The sequence below is a fragment of the Drosophila eugracilis genome, unplaced genomic scaffold (genome assembly GCF_018153835.1).
Source record: "Drosophila eugracilis isolate 14026-0451.02 unplaced genomic scaffold, ASM1815383v1 contig_2152, whole genome shotgun sequence".
Taxonomy (NCBI): domain Eukaryota; kingdom Metazoa; phylum Arthropoda; class Insecta; order Diptera; family Drosophilidae; genus Drosophila; species Drosophila eugracilis.
The window spans coordinates 108072-124497 of NW_024573036.1; the positions used below are offsets into that span (position 1 = coordinate 108072).

Below are 16426 nucleotides of genomic sequence, written 5' to 3' on the forward strand. Positions count from 1 at the left end.
TGGAAACTTTCTTTTCTAAGCTTTTTCACCCTTAGCAACTTGGAGCTTTCCTTATCAGCTGATGGGGTGGTTGGTATCGATAACAGCGACTTCCAGGGGTTACCTTTCAACCACCCACACTCCTATAAGTTTTTCCTGGAAGTCTAAAGCTTTCTTTCCCTCTCACAGCCAACATATGTTCAAGCTTTCAACCCCAACCTTGCAGACCTTGTAATGTATATTGTCAATTGGAAACAATAACATCCGGGGATGTCGACCCGCCTTTCGCAGCATTCTCTTCAGAAGTGTCTGTGTTTTCAAACCGCAAACATAGACCACACAGAGAGAAATAATGTTTAGCAATTTGTGGTAATTATATATTTTTGAGCCTTTAAATTTAATTAGTATCAATAAAGAAATTCAAAAACATTCAACGAATATGAATCAAAATATCAATAATAAAAAAAGGTTAAAAACCAATAAGCAAAGTCCTCAAACATTTCAAAGATAAAAATTAATTTGTAACAAATTATTAGTTTAGAAATTAAAATTTCCATCAATAAGCTATAATTTTTTTCAATGCAACAATGAAAATCGATAGAAAGCTTTTGCATTTCGTTTTTTGTCTATAGATACTTTAATAATTTAATAGCGGTTGGGGGATTGGCAATAGGTGGTGGTGGTTCACCTTTGAAGTAATACCATGGCTGATAGAATTTAATTTGATGGGAATTTAACCCTACTGTCACTCAAAGAAACAGTTCATTTAACGGCCAGGTGTTTGGCATCTAGATAATACCATCATTGCGAACCCTTTTGCTTAGTTACTAATTGCAGGTCCTGTCGGAGGATTCTGTTCTTTAACAGCACCCTCGACGCATGCGCCGCTCGTTGGCACAGCTTAAAGCCGTTTGAAGAGGCAACTTAGGAATGTTAATGAAAATAAAGCGTTAAGCACTCTGCTGCATCTGCACCCGGCCGCCCATTAAAACACCCGGGCAACTTGCTGCACAAAAGCCCAACAAACACAAAAGGCACGAGCAGCGAATATGCAACCCCTTTAGGCCAGTTGCAAGACAACAACACAATCACAGTGGCGTAGATGGTAGAGGGAAAGGACTAAGGGGAGGCGGACGAGCTGTCGTAAAGAGGAAACAGCATTTGGAGCCATAAAGTGGGCAAAATGCGAAAGTCTGGTAGCAACATAACAAAAAACCATTGCATATTTCACGGAGTCACGTCACCCAAGTGGGCAGCCATCCCCCGTAACTGTGTGTACACTTGGAGGTGTGGCAGGACTCCAAGTGCATCATCAGCATTCGTATATTTCTATAAGTACCCTATATTTATGGGTGCCCATAATTCTCATCAAATTGCTAAAAAAAATAATATAAAATTCGAAATTACAAATCAAATTTCATTCTGAGATTTCTTTATGCGAAAAAAATGCATTCTTTTATTTATTTATTTATGTTTAACCTAAATAACTTCTTAATCTAAACTACTAATTTTAAAACGTTTCACTAATCCTGCATATCCATGTTTACCCTTCAATGTGTCGAAACTAAGAGGGAATCGTAGCAGCATCGCTTAAATTGCATCTTCAGTTCAGTTACTGCCGTGCTGCCACTGGCAATGTTAATGCTTTTAATGCACGAATAAAGGGGCGGTAGAGGGCAGTGGGCGTGGCATGTGGATAGCTAGTAGTTGGGGTAGTTCGCAGGCTGTTTGGCTGGTGATTACATCCAACTAAAAAGTGATTTGCATTTATTTTAAGCACCAAACGAAAATTGTTGAGGGTTTTCCCTCTAATTGTGCCAGAAAGAGAGTTTAGCAATTATCAATGTACCTTTATGTTTTCAAGCCAAAGTTTCTGTCTGCCACAAAGTATTTGCAGAATGTCGTCCTTTCTGCTGGCTTCGACGAATTTCCAAGAAAATTGCATGAGCTTGCATGACTTGTGGGAGTTTGTGCTTTTCCCCTAATAAGGGTTATTGACACAAGTGCACAATGCCCTAGTCGTATTGTGTATATAAATTTATATATATAGATATATATCCTTGCACTTGTATATATTTTTGGAGTTCTTCTGGCAAAAGTCTAGGCTGCTTAAAATTTATTTGCGTTATCCGAAAAACTTATTCGCTTTTGTCACAGACGTCGAGACGCCAAAGTTCAATAACATTGAAGTCGGAGACCGAGAGAAAAATTTAGAAAATCCCCAGTCACCCCCTGAGGGGGCAGCCCCTAAAATCCAAATGACTGCAAGGACTCGTAAAGCATTTCGGACAGAAAGGACATCTGCACGTGCAGCCAGAAGAGCTCGTAAATTCTCCACATTTAACGAAATGGAAATTTCGCCAGACGAACCACAAAGAAGGGAGCCGGGTTGACTAGATGAGGGGATCTGAAATGAGGGAATGGGGAGTGGGAGAGATGTGACTGACAAGACGTGCCGGGGCCGGGGCCGGGATCTCCATCAGTCGCCAGGTGGGCCAGATGTACCTGGCGGCTCTTGGAGTTCGTCTGGTGCTTTGTATTGTGTGGCCTTGCCGCTGGAAAACGTGTTTTGATTTTTCGCCAGAAAGCTGTAACTTTTTTCCCTATATAATTCTCGCATTTAGACACAAAAGCCAAACAAACAACACTCCGAATGAATGAATCTCTTAGCTTGTTCCAACTAAAGCAGAAGAGCAAACCTACCAACAAGATATATGAGCTGTGGCTAAATCAGGGGCCTTATCAAAGGGGTATCTATGTTTAAAGATCCCCAGTTGAAAGGCAAACTAAGCCTCTGAGCTCATCATAAATATGGCTTAACTCTGTTGGCTATAGTAACGTAACTTTAATTAAAACAGTCATAGATACTTTTATCGAGCTTGTGACAGTAAACGGTAGAAAAGAATAAAATGGTCGGCTCGTTTACATAATAGAGCTTAAAAAAGACCTTGGATTAACCGTTCAACATAACAGCGAAATGTGTGAAAGAAATACGAGAATCATAAGTGCCGAGGAGGGGGATCAAAATATAATGCTAGCCTCCACTTCTTAGGAAAAGCCCAAAGAATAAAATCATTTCTATTTATAAAGCTATAGCTAACCTGAAGTAAACATTAAAACAAGTTTTTCTTTAAGTAAATCAAGGGAATTCGCAACTAATGAAAAGTAAAACCTATCATAACATTAATCATTAAGTCAGAGTTTAGTCACACTTCTCACACACTTTTGGCCAAGACTTCCTCCCTCTCTACTAAAACATAAAAAGGTAATGAACGGCAAATAATGATGCGTAAAGCCAAGCCCCGTGGACTGATGAACTGACCCAACTAATCATTAATTATATGCAAAAGAAAAATAAAGAAAAAACTTTCAAATGCCCAGACTTCGTCGCGACTATTAAACCAATTTCAGCTTTTGTTATTTTTGTTATTTCTCAGAGGTGGGCCTTCAGACAGGGTGGCCAAATGGAATTAATGGAGAGCATAAAAGCGTATTTTTCATACAAAAAAGATGGTGGCGTCAAGGAACCCGCTAGTGCCAATTTTCGTTGTTTTTCCCTTTGTGGGGTGGCAAAGACTGGCTTAACCGCACAATAAATGCGCAACAAGGGGCCATAAACATGGCTAAGAGCAGATGAAATTCCAAGGGGGTGCAGAAGATGCTGCCTCAAGATGAACTCTTGAACTTGGGTTCAACGATTTGGCCAAAAAACAAAGCCTGACAAAGACAGGACGACGAATGAATGAATGAATGCCAAGGGTCAAAAGTCACTTTTGCCAATTGAATATTTAAGGGCTCCCAAATTAAGCATACGCAGTGTTGGCCAACAGCCATCTCAAGTATGTATCTTATGCAACACAATGGGCGGTTAACTTTAATATTTAAAGTGTATAAAGAAATGTGGGGCCATGGCCGCATAAATATCTTATTACTTTCGTGGCCAAGGAGATGATGTGCTGTCAAAAAGTCAAAGAAAGGTAATTAAGGCTTGAGACGTCGGACTTAACATCCGCTCTGCTCTTCAAATATTTATTTATTGATTTTCTTAAACGCTTTGTGCCCACTTTTTCGCTCGCTTCTTGGCCATTTGAGTGACGTCTGTCACATTGTGTTAAGTCCCATTCTCCATTCTCCATCGCCGAGCATAATTGGCAGCCGAATGTGACTAACATTCTAGTGGCTCTCAGCCACTGTTAACTCTCCACCACTGTTAACTAACTCTAATGCTGCCGCCTCCGTTCTGTTTTCAAGTTTATGGTCAATGGCTGTGCATCCTCTCTCTCTCGCCTCTTTTTCCGCTCCAACTGTAAATTTTGACCAGTTCGGCCTGCTGCCGCTGCTTTCTTCCCACCCCACTCTGTCTTTCCTCCCTCTCTCTTTCTTTCTCTTTCCCTCCCCCACAAAGTTGCACTTGGCTGCAGTTCCAGCCATTCTAGGCTCAGCCACCGACGGTGCTCAGCAGCGTGACATTTGTCGTCGCTGGAGCACAGTGAAAAGTTAGAAATATTTTTTACTTTAATAGTTATCAATATTTAAATAAAGAAAACAAAATTTTAAGCTCATTTTAGATTAAAAATAGAAGTATGTTGAACAATTTGATATTAAAAATAAAACAAAAATAATATCTAAAATATTTATTGATAATAAACACAGAGTTCGCACCTTAGCCTATAAGTGTTTCATGAGGTTATCGACTCATATTCTAGGCACTGTTATCGCTGACTTACTTATCAACAGATTATAAAATTTGAATATTCAAAGTTTAAGACGTATTACACCTTTTAATACTTGATATACTAATCGTATTTGCAATGCTCACATTGTTATATAAAAATAAAATTATTTTTAATATCTTTTAGAAAGTCATACAATACAGAATTTTCATTTCATACTCCCGCCATACTGGTCGTTAAATTTAAAAATAAACCTAACCTAAACCTAACTTTTATAGAGGTGTGACTTCGCAAGATCAGATCAGAATAATAAAGATTTAGTAGAGGATAGCAAAGCCCTATAAATAGAACTTTACGGCAGTCGGCATGTGTAGCCGAAATCGATTGGCAAGGCAGTAAATTTACAGATCACAGCTTGGGCCTATCTCGCGATACGGCTACCTGGAATCGAATCATTGGAGCTCGAAAGACTGGGTGCTGAGCCGGTGGTCATTAATCGCACCATATAGCCATAGTCAGCAGCTCCACAAATCCACAAATCAGCAGTCCCATCAACGCGCACAGCCCCCGAGAGTTAACAGCGAAAGAGAGGGCGCTGTTAAGTGAAACGGCGGTGTGTATCCGCCAGATACTTTTCCATTTGCCGATTCAGTCTGTCATTGGTGCTCACCGGCTGCGCGTGCTAAGCTCTGAATAAGTCCAGAATTTCTTTATTCAGATACAGTATTCAAACTCCGGGCAATCCGCTGCCGCTTTATAAACAAACAGTTAAACAAACCGCTCGAACGTCGCCGTGTGTGTGTGTGCTTTTCGCCCTCATTGTGCTCTCGTGCAAATGAAAATTTCATTGAGCAGAAAGTCGCAGCAGCAGCAGCAGCAGAAAAGTGGAAAATCCTAAAGCGGCACCAGCCACAGCAAAAAAGAAAATTAATTTAAAATCTCGGCAAGTGAAATTTGAGTCGAGAACTAGACACAGCAATTAAGCCAAATACGGACAAAACCAAGACGAATCCATCGTTGGAAAATTTCCAAAAGTAAATTTTCTTTTGATATTTAATATATATAACATATTAATTTTATATAATTATCATGTATAAAAAACAATTCTATAAAGAAACCAATTTGAGTTGATGAAAAAATAATACAAAATAGAGTCCTTGTTGACTCAGAAAATATAAATATTAATATTAATAGCATTTTTTTTTTTTGTAATGATAAAAATTTACTGAATTATCATTAACTTTTTCAAGGAATTGTTTGTGTTTTTTCTATGTTTCTTTGTGGTATCAAAGATCAATATTGATGTTCTCTAATATTATTGAAATAAAAAAATGAAAATGCTGTTCTACACCCAGAACTTTCATCTCAGTCAAGAACCGGAAAATAGCTTGTTTTTTGTGTTTTCTGCTCGTAGACCAGTCGATCGGGTCGATTTGTTTCAGCTGGCGAGTGACCAGTGTCCAGTGTCCAGGAGAAGCGTGCCCGTCACAGCCACCTGTCCAGTACCAGGCAAAGTCCCACTCCCAGTTTCGGGCCAGATCTGGTCCCATCCCCATTTCCACTTCCACACTTCCAGTACCATTACCACTAAGACCCGCAGACATTGCCGCACAGAAGCCGAGTTCGCCATCAGAAACCTGCAGGAAAGGCAGCCAGTGTGCGTGTTGAGCTGCGGAATTTTATGCAGTGGTTGCTGCCTCGTTTACGTTTTTATTTGTATCTGTTCGAGTATTTCTTCTATTTTACAACTTCATATATGAAACTTTTTATTGGCAGCGAAGGGTGGTTGGTGGTCGGTGGTCGTTGGACGGTTGCCGCTTTTGGCCACGCACTCAGCGGAACGTAACGAAAAACGCAACTGCGCTTCACGCTTCCAATTCCCAAGTGCCAGTCGGTTTTCCAGAGGGGGAATTCGGTAGAACACCGCCAGCTAGACGCGCTTGAATTCCGATTAGCATTCGGATTCGGCCAGACGGAGATCTCGTGCTGGCCAGCAAATCAAACACAGAAGTTGCCAGTCTAACTTGCCAAATTAGCTGGCAAATATTAGCATTAGCAATGAGCTTGTTTCACAGCCAGAAGTTTCAGAATGGTAGTCAATCTGAATATCTCCATAAGCTGGAACATTTCCATACTAAACTTTCTATGTGTTCTTAAACTGAATGAGAATTCTTTGCTCGATGATGGGTAAAACTTTCACAGGCCAGACAAGCTCTACTCCAATGTGCAAGAATGCAATTCAGTTTAATTGACTTTTTATCAATCGCAGACTCGCTTTTCCGCAACCCACAGAAGTTGCATTATTGGATGCTGGTGCTAGTGCTAGTGTATCGCAGAATAATGTGTGCCGACAGCCGTAATTTCTTTTATGTTGTGTCTGCTGCGTTTTGTAACCTGGTTTTATTCGCAGTCATAACATTTTGCGGCCGCCTGTGTCTAATCACTGTTCACTATGCAGTAAAAACAAACACGCCACAAGATACATATACAAGATACAAGATACATTGAGTATTGGACACACGACGCTTGATTCTGACATGCTTACATATTTTGCTTTTTTGCTTTTTCCGCCTCAATCGATATGTTTACAGGGTGTTCGGAAGCGTGTCAAAACTGCAGCTGAACGGTCGGTCAGAGATACAGATAGAGATACAGTTAGCGATACCGATAGGCAAATCTGTATCTTTAACTCATTACGCACGTTTCCGCGGGTGAATCTATGAATCTGTGAATCTAGTGGGTTCCATTGTCTGGCATGACTAGCGACATTCTCTGCAAAGGGCACAAAATCAATTTTGAGATACAAACCCAGGCGGTTTGTTGTTTATTTACCAACTAGCTCAGCTGGCAGATTGCAGATTAGCGCTTTGTCTGCCGCGAAGGTCGCCTCAAGAAGTTTCCACATCGCGGGAATAGATCACAAGATGAACTTGAACCCAGCAAATGCTGTGCTTAATGCCAAACCACAATAAATTATATACCAAACTAAACATTAAACCGCAGAACATTTGCAAACATCCTGGGCTGTCTAAAAATAACCCAAAAAAATAACAAACAAAGTCAAATTCAACGGAAAAAATATATGTATGTGAAAAAGCAAACGTAACGTCTCAAATGTTTCTTACTTGGCGATTTCATCAAAAAGATTAATAAGCAATTTCTCATCGTGTTCCCTGTGCTTTTGTCTTTCTATTCGGAGGCAGGCATCTACGTGTTTGGCATAATGTTATCTCCCAGATACACCGAATTATAAATCGCAACGGAAATGTATTAAAAGCTCGTTCAAAAATTAAACGTAACAGAAGGCCCGTATGTATAGCACGCCACAGATAGATCAATTTTGGCAAAGCCTTTTGAATGCCAATCACATTTGGGAGTGTTCAATTGAATGAACTGCATCTCTGACCATTTCAATGATTTATGGCTAATGCAGAAATTATGATAAATGACTATGGGCCTTTGAATGGGCTTAAAAACCGTTTTAATTTCACCATTTAAATGGTAACTCCAAGCGGAAATAGAAAATAAATCTACGTAAGTCATCACATGGGTTATGCTCACTTTATATTAATTATGTTTTTAATTAAAACTTATTGTTCTGAATCGCAGGAGCGCACGAAGTGATTAAATTGAATAAATTTGAATTTATAAATAAGTTATGGCTTCCAATTAAGGCAAGTTGTGCCAAGACCCAGTATCTTTCAAACTATTGATAATAGAATGGAATTACTTGAGTGCTCGCAGACAGTGGAGTTATACTATATATATATATATGAGTAGTAGTGTAGATGGAGGAGTCGTGGAATCATTGAACTATAACCCACTGCGGACAGCTGTGGCTGACATGGCGTATGTGTAATGTGATTGTAGCTATAAAACTGCACTTATAAACACAACTATATAGCTCTATATATATATATATGTCTGGGCGTATGTGCGTGGTGTATTGATAGAGGAGTCCATTGTGACTGTGCTCGCAGCTCGTTGCATCTTTTATGAGGTGCTGCCTTGGAAAACAACAACTTGTGCTTTGCTTTTATGCATAAATATGAACTGGAAAAACTATATTATATGGTTCTTATTTTAGTCTTGTAATGACTGACTGTTATTTATTTATGTAAAATATTATAAATTTATAATAATAAAAGGAAAAGTGCCCCCATTTAGTTGTTAGTTAACCACAGAGGGAGCCTTTTCTCACAGTGCAGCTGACTAATGCTATGTGGACTCATTTCCCCGACTCTTTTATGACTTTGGCAGTGCCCGAGAAGTTCGGGCATAGAATCGTGGATCCATTACCCCCGTCACATGTATAACGCACAGGCAATCATAAATAAAATGTACAATGAACTTGACTGGTGGGAATGGATGCGTGCATTTTGCGTGTGATTTCCACCGTCGGTTTCTATGGCTCGATTTATCACTTATTTGCCTTTGTTATTTACAGACATTTCAGTATTGACAACCAGCCAGACGTAAATGTGCAAGTACACATATTTGTTGATTGCTCTTTTGCCCCGCCCCGCCCCCAATGCACATCCCAACCCTCCAAAAAAAACACCTATCCAACCTCATCTATACCTTTTTTGACTTTGAAATGCGTGCGATGTGCTTACATTATCGATTTTCTTGATTTTCTGTTTTGGGGTTGTGAGTTTGGTGGCACTTGATAACCGAAATGATGTTCCCTCTATAGGAAACATGAACTAGGGGGTGGCAGAGGGGGTTTCTGCTATTGAAAACAGCGCATTTTAAAGGGAATCTATGAAGTAAACATTCCCGTGATTACCCAATAAACATCAACAGGAAATAGAAAGATAACAATTGGGTTTTCCTTGAAATTATCTGGTCTGTGACTGGATAACAGACGCGTTTTTCTAGATTCTCAGTACTAAGAAATAATTTATTATAACTTAAAAAGGGAAAATCACTTAATTTTCTTTTCAAAAATAGGAATTTTAAGCAAATGTATATACAATGAGTCGTTTTCTATAAATATTTGTATTTTGTGGACTCTAGAAAACAGCCACATTTTCCACCTTGCACAATATCTTCTGCTAGAGATCCCGAAGATTTCCACAATATTTATTTTCAGCCTCCTTTGCGAAAAGTCGGTCAATCCGTTGGACTCAATGAGAAATGACATCTATTTATAAATGGCAAAACTTTTATTCCACTTGTGACCATCACTCACCGAGATTTCTCACACCTAGTCGAGCATTTTCTCAGAGTCCGTGACGCAATATCGCTGTTGGCCAAGAACGACAAAAACATTGCGTAAACAATAAATTAGCCAGCAAATACTTAGCTTGGAAATACAGTTTAGCCCATTGTACTTTATTTGATTTTTTCCGCCTCGAAAACCATGTCAAGTAGACCGCCCAGTTTGAGTTCACGTAGTCTACGTAGTTTACCCGGAGTTAGAATACTGAGAACTCGCAACCGAAGTGCGCAAACATTTGCCAAAGGTAATTTATGCAGGAAAACTTTTTGCCCAGGCCAAAATAATGCTGTGTATCATTTTTCCATGACAATTCTTTTTTCTTTTCGGTTTTTGGCAACTGCCCAGTAAGCAGTCCGAATATGAGATGCCCATCTCCAGGCTTTAAGTCGCCCTCCTTCGGGGTCAACAACCTCGGAATTGGCAACTTGGCTACTTGGCCATTGCCTACTTGACCACTTACCCACTTGACTACTGCCCAACACGCGGATATCGTAGGTGTTTTCACTTGTAATTATTTACCCATAAGGCTGCCACTCATAGTAATTTTTTGGTCATTTCTCGCTTTGTCCGGCTGTGTAACCCCATTTCGTTTTGGGCAATCCAAAAAAAAAAAAGACTCTGAAAAGGGGCTGACCAAAATGAATAAACAATAAGCCAAATTAACTTTTCAATATTACAGAAAAAAAAAGAAACAAAAAATATTTCTGTTTACCTTCTCCCGAAAATGAGTCACCACATGCCTCCCAATCCAAAATGATTGCTCAATCTGAGAACACGAGGGCTCTTGGCCGGACTTTTTGCGACTCAACAATTTCTGTATATGCCTTCAATTTAATTGTGAAAACTTTTAAATTTCTTTTTAAATTAAACAGCCATTTGAGCAGTTTCTCGTAGTCAAGCAAAAGGCTGCCGCAACATGATTCTTCTCTACTTTAAAAGATTTATTTAAATTCCTTGATTTCTTCTACCTGAATGTGCTGCTGATTAATTTGCGTTTCAGTTAATTTCTTGGCTTTTATGTGCAAAACAGGCGCTAGACTTTAAGATTTGCCTAACAATAAATTCTTGACAAATTAACGAGCGATCAACGTCAGTAAGAAACCATAGAATTATAGAGACAGGCGTGTGTCTAAAGGGGAGGTGCTAGATTGTCAAAACTTACCGAAAATTTTAATATATTAATTAGATGGTCTGTTGGAGTTAAATGTCCATATATGCCATGATTCATCGGCAGCTGCGGCTTATCAAGATTGTTTATGCAATGCGACGGCTTATTTAAATGAGGCAGCAATTCATATAGTAATTTATTATAGACGCATTCGATGTTTTTGTCTGGCTGATAAGCCCACCGTTGTGTAACGTTATTAATAAACAGTATACTTACAATATAAATTAATAGAGGCACACCAAATCTGATAGCAGGAACTGAACACCCTTCGATATCAATGAATTTGGCCCTGAGTTTCTTTCTATTCAGAGATTTCATAAACTGGTTTTAAGTTGTCTTTTTTTTTATCTGGCTTCCAATTTTCCCATTTCTTCTTTTTGGACTTTTTCTGGGGATTTCACGGCCCGCGAATCATAAACCATTTGCATAGACAAACGCTGGCCCATTGTGGTCTTCATTTTGTAGGCTTTTTAGCATAAAAGCGTCACATTTCACTTTTCCCCCAGTGCCTGTGAAAACTTCGGCTTGAATGAACTTTTCAGAAACGTTCGAAAGCCGATCTTTTCGGCTCCCAAAGTTTCTTCCTATATAGGTTAATGCCATGCTTAGTCTGGGTTCGAGTTGCTGAACTTGATATTTTGGTTTCGGTCTCTCTTATCATATTTATTCTCTCTTTTTTTACAAATTCAAATTAGTCTTGGACCAAAAAGAAATCGAAATCATTAGCCCAGATTTAGAATATCTCGCTATCCACCACGTAATTCGCATAAAAGTTGGAATATTGTGATAAATAATAAGTTAAGATAAGTTATTCTATTTTTGGCAGTCAGCCAAATTGCCATTTTATTTTTTAGATCACTTTTAAGTGCTGGGGCAAAGTGTTTTATAGACCGACAGCCATATAAGTGGATATGAACGCACTGTAAATGTATAATTAATCTATAATTACCTTGAAATTAACATGAACTTTCTGCAGTCAGCATTTGGCGTCTGCCCAAAAGCGATATTTCCCAATTTGGGAAACCAAATGTTTTTCTGAGGCAATTGCGACACATTCGATTTGCATTTATCCATAAATGCCCCATGGGATATCAAAGGGAAGGGTAGCAGGGGATATTTAAAATTCAATTTGGATTTTGGGCTGATGAAGGTGAACAAATTGGGCCTTTGTTTTGAACTTGCTCTGATTCTGACTTCGACTTCCACTTTGATTTCATTTTTTTTCGTTTTATGGCTCATCAAATTTACGTTTATTAATTGAACTTTTGTTACACAAATCTCATTAGTCGTCTCCAATGGATAAATCAATTTCGTTTTTAATTCCCCCCAAAAAATTCAGTTTAACGAATGACTCTGTCGAGGAGAAGAGTTTGTTGATGGAATATGACTGCAGGATTTCAGCGTATGTCCTGGACTCTAGACACCACTGAAAAATTTATGGCTGACATTTGAGTTTTGTGGCCAAGGGAGAAGTGGCAAACAAAATGTCAATTTACATTTTTAATTCGAATGGCTTTGGAAATGGAAGAGAGCTTTTTACCCATATCGAACTCATTTCAAATGCATGAAACTATTCCGAAAATTGCAATCGCATGTGGCCAACTCATCTAATGGTTCCTTCTGACCAGGCTTTCTAATTTTCTTCACCAAGCCTAAAGGTTAAAGTGAATTAAGCTGAACTAAGGAGAGGGCAATTTTAGTACCATTTGTGAGAAATATTTTACACACTTTAAAAAATCTGTTTTATTTAGAAACATTTTACGGGGTTGTTATCTCCTTGCTTATCAAAGGAAACTGATTTCTGGCACGTTCGAATATTAATTCTATTAATTCTACAACAAATTTTCTTTCTCTGCCTCGATTCCGGAAGTTTCTGCAACACTGAACTGCAGGGGCGTAGGCTGAGGGGGCTGCTTGATACAATTTCATTCGCAGTTAGCTTGCACATTGTTGATGCTTCTACTGGGCCAGCTGTTGCTGTTGCACATGCAACATGTTGCATGTTGTTGCCGCATTGCCGTAGGCATTTCAACATAATATTTATGCAAAATCTCAACGTTAGATGTGGCAAGCCATAATAATAAAGGTATAATTTGCCTTTGGGGTTCCATGGCGCCCCCTTTACAACATCATCGCCCTTCGTAATCTACGGTCAAATAGTTTTTGCTCTCGTTTCTTTATGTTGTCTTTGGGAAAATCTGAAGAAATTCTCTAGATAAGTTTCATGTTAGTCAACATAATTTATTAGATCCCACAATTACCGTTGACTCGGCAAAACACTCACAAAGGCAAGCGTTGGGAAATGTTTTACACTTTTCTCTCTTTTTCCCCTTTTATATTTAGCCGGTACTTAGATAATCGACAACATTTTTCTGCATTTTTATATAATAATTATAATTATTTTGTAAATATTTTTTTCAAAAAAAACTCGAAACATATATGATCACTTTGGTATCAAATCTGATTTGTTTTTAAAGCTGAGTTAGAATGAAAATATTTTCCGAAAGAAAAGATCACGGTTATTCCCAGAGGGTACCCATTCCAAGATGGTAATTTCATCCTCTGCTTCACACGTTTTTCTTCCGCCAGCGGCTGTCTTCCAAAATGGTATCATGTCGCCAGGCCATCAGCAAGCCCCTAGAAGTGTTCCCTGACTCCAGTAGTAGGCCAAACGGATCCACACAATTAACTTCGTTTAGGGTAATTTCCGGGCCAAAGCCCTACGAAAATGAGACTCCATGTGGCAAAGAACTCAATGCCCCGGAGGGCAGAGATCTGCCCTGCTCATATTTCAGAGCTCACAACAAATCTCCGGATTCCGCTTCTTTTGGGCCCCCTGAGAAAGCAGAAAGCTCTGGTCGCCCGACATGCGAGTGACAAGTTAAACGTCGGTTTCATAATTGCTCATGGCTGTTGAGTAAATCTGGTATCAGATTTCGCACGGGCTGGAAAATTCAGTTGTGTGAAAAATAAGCGGGGTCGGGCATTGTGTTTTTATGTATTTTTAGCGGCGAATGCGGAAAACTCTTTGTATATGTAATGCAGTTTGCCACATGGCCCACCATTTCGAAATACCTCACAAACTAAAAACAAAAACTAAAGCAACGAAAACTATTTCAATACTCGACTGTGGGTATTTGCAATTCAATTTCGTTTTTAGTGCAGTACCAAAGAACGAGAGTGAATCGAGTTTGTTAACTTTTTTTTCGGGGGGAAAATTGGAAAATTCAAGGTTTGGATTTGGGCATTTGCACAGGCGAATGTTTTTTCGGGGATGGTTTGTGTTACTGGATCAAGGATACCAAAGGTGCGTGGGATGGGGTGGGAAAGGTGTTAACGGGCTTTTCACGGTACCAGGCACGACGGCCTCTGTTGCTATTGACACACGGGTGGGAGCTAACCTTTGTTTTTCCCTCTTCGATTTGGGGGAAGTGCGGGAAAAATGTCACTTGGATTCAGTATGTTTATAAATAATATGAAAAGTCAATATTGCCCGTTCAATATGTCATAGAATATGTCGAGTAAATGTATTAAAGTGACAAAGTTAATTCAGTTAATTCAGTATATTAGTTCTTAATAAATGGATTTACAGTTTTTGTCGTTTTAAATATCCTTTTTTATGTATTGTGTGTATTTAATATAATGAAAAAGAAAACTCATAAAAAAGTAAATAATTGGATCCAAAACTGTTTCCATTTCGCTTACTGTTAATTAAATTTTTCGAACAAATAAAGTTCAACCCAAAGTTTGACCTTTGCTGTGGTTTCAGTTACTTGTGTACATATGTGCAGAGATACTGTTAGTGTACATAAGCCCTCATATCGTATATGCCAGTGTGTTAAATCAGATTTCCAGCTACTGAACGGGCCAAAGTGAAAAGACAGAAATCAGAGTCATACATTACACATTAATTTAATTAGCTGTTATGTATTTATATATATATACGAGTTAAGGTATATGTGAAAAGCCACAGAGATACAGGACGGGCGATAGGACGAAACTGAGTGACACGTGAGCAATTATTCCTGTTCAGTGTTCGGCTTGCATGTCGTCGTTATTTCTGGACATAGAAAAAGTCCACTGACGAACAAATGGGCAGATAATGGAATGTATGATTCAGAGCTCTGGGTCTGCAGGGCAGAGTAGTTGGGTGAGTCACGGATGCGGGAATTTGGTATTGCCTTTAGGCCAACAAACGGGTCTTGAGGCTGGGCTCTTGATCTTAAGAGAAATGGGTGTGACGCACATTTGGAAAGCTCAGCCTTGGCAATTGCCGTAAACAGTTACATATGTCCGATTAATTTTTATTTAATTACACAGCCACTTGAGACTTATATATATGTCCAACTGTTTTCCTCAATTGCAGCCACCACGCCAATTAATTAAAGGCGTTCCGCAAATTAAAGTTCAATCAACGAAGCTTGTACCGCTAAATCGATCTTCGAAGATGCAGTGCGGTCTGGAGCAAATGAACGACTGTGAGCGGTCCCCGAACCGGACGAACCTCCGGGTCAACTTCAATGAGAAGGGGGCGGAGGTCAAGGAGCGGCGAGAGAAGTTCCTCACGGCCAAGTACGGGTCACACCAGATGAGCCTCATCCGCAAGCGACTGGCCGTGGAGATGTGGCTATATGATGAACTCCAGAAGCTGTTCGATCCACCAGTAAGTATTCATGAAAATAAAAGATAAATCTATTGCGATATATTTACTAATATCATATTAATTTTTAATCATTTGCCATTACCTAAACCAACAGAGCGAGGCCATCGATGTGGACATTGACGAGATACTTGATATGGACACAGATGACATTAGAAGATCTCATCTTATTGTGAGTACTTAAATTTCCAAAGGGGATTCCACCGTACTAATTGATTTTACCTCCCTCATATAGAGATTACTTTCAGTCTGCAAACGCCCGCAATCAGACATATCGAAGTTCATCGGAGATCTGCTGGATCGTGCAAAAACCCTGTAAACCGCCAGCCCCTCATTCAAGAAATCATCCAGCAGACCTACACATATAATACGCAGATACACAATAAACACTTAGATGATTAAGTTTAGCTTGGAACAAAAAGAACAAAGAATTCAGTTTACAAGCCCTTAAGCTCTACCTATTCGAACACTGTGTTGATTTTTTCCATGTACTTTAGTTGTTAGTTTGTATCTTTTTGCGCTGATTAATTTGAAGTTTAACCTAATTTAAGCTACCATTGGAAACGATTATAAATGATGAAGATCGTTAGCCCTAAGCTTATGGTGTAATGCCGCCAAAACATAATACTTCATCAATTTTGTGATGATATTTTTTAAATAAAACACAAACATGATATGGCCCAAAACCAAAAGCAAATGTTTAGCTACATTTAAATTGAAAA

At 39.1% G+C, this 16426-nt stretch overlaps 1 protein-coding gene across 1 annotated transcript; it reads left to right on the forward strand.

The window, feature by feature from the left end:
• The first annotated feature begins 5312 nt into the window (after nt 1-5312).
• LOC108111050 (protein phosphatase 1 regulatory subunit 14B) lies at nt 5313-16390 on the forward strand. The gene is made up of 4 exons (XM_017220379.2): nt 5313-5686; nt 15411-15707; nt 15802-15876; nt 15940-16390. Exons 2-4 carry the CDS (start codon nt 15492-15494, stop codon nt 16021-16023), a joined length of 375 nt encoding a protein of 124 aa, XP_017075868.1. The 5' UTR covers nt 5313-5686; nt 15411-15491; the 3' UTR covers nt 16024-16390.
• Nucleotides 16391-16426: the final 36 nt, after the last annotated feature.

Excerpts from the sequence above, each read along its gene's own strand:
- LOC108111050 (XM_017220379.2), top strand. The coding sequence starts at position 15,492 with ATGCAGTGCGGTCTGGAGCAAATGAACGACTGTGAGCGGTCCCCGAAC. Across the intron at positions 15,708-15,801 it reads AGAAGCTGTTCGATCCACCA|AGCGAGGCCATCGATGTGGA; the intron begins GTAAGTATTCAT and ends CTAAACCAACAG. Across the intron at positions 15,877-15,939 it reads TTAGAAGATCTCATCTTATT|AGATTACTTTCAGTCTGCAA; the intron begins GTGAGTACTTAA and ends TCCCTCATATAG.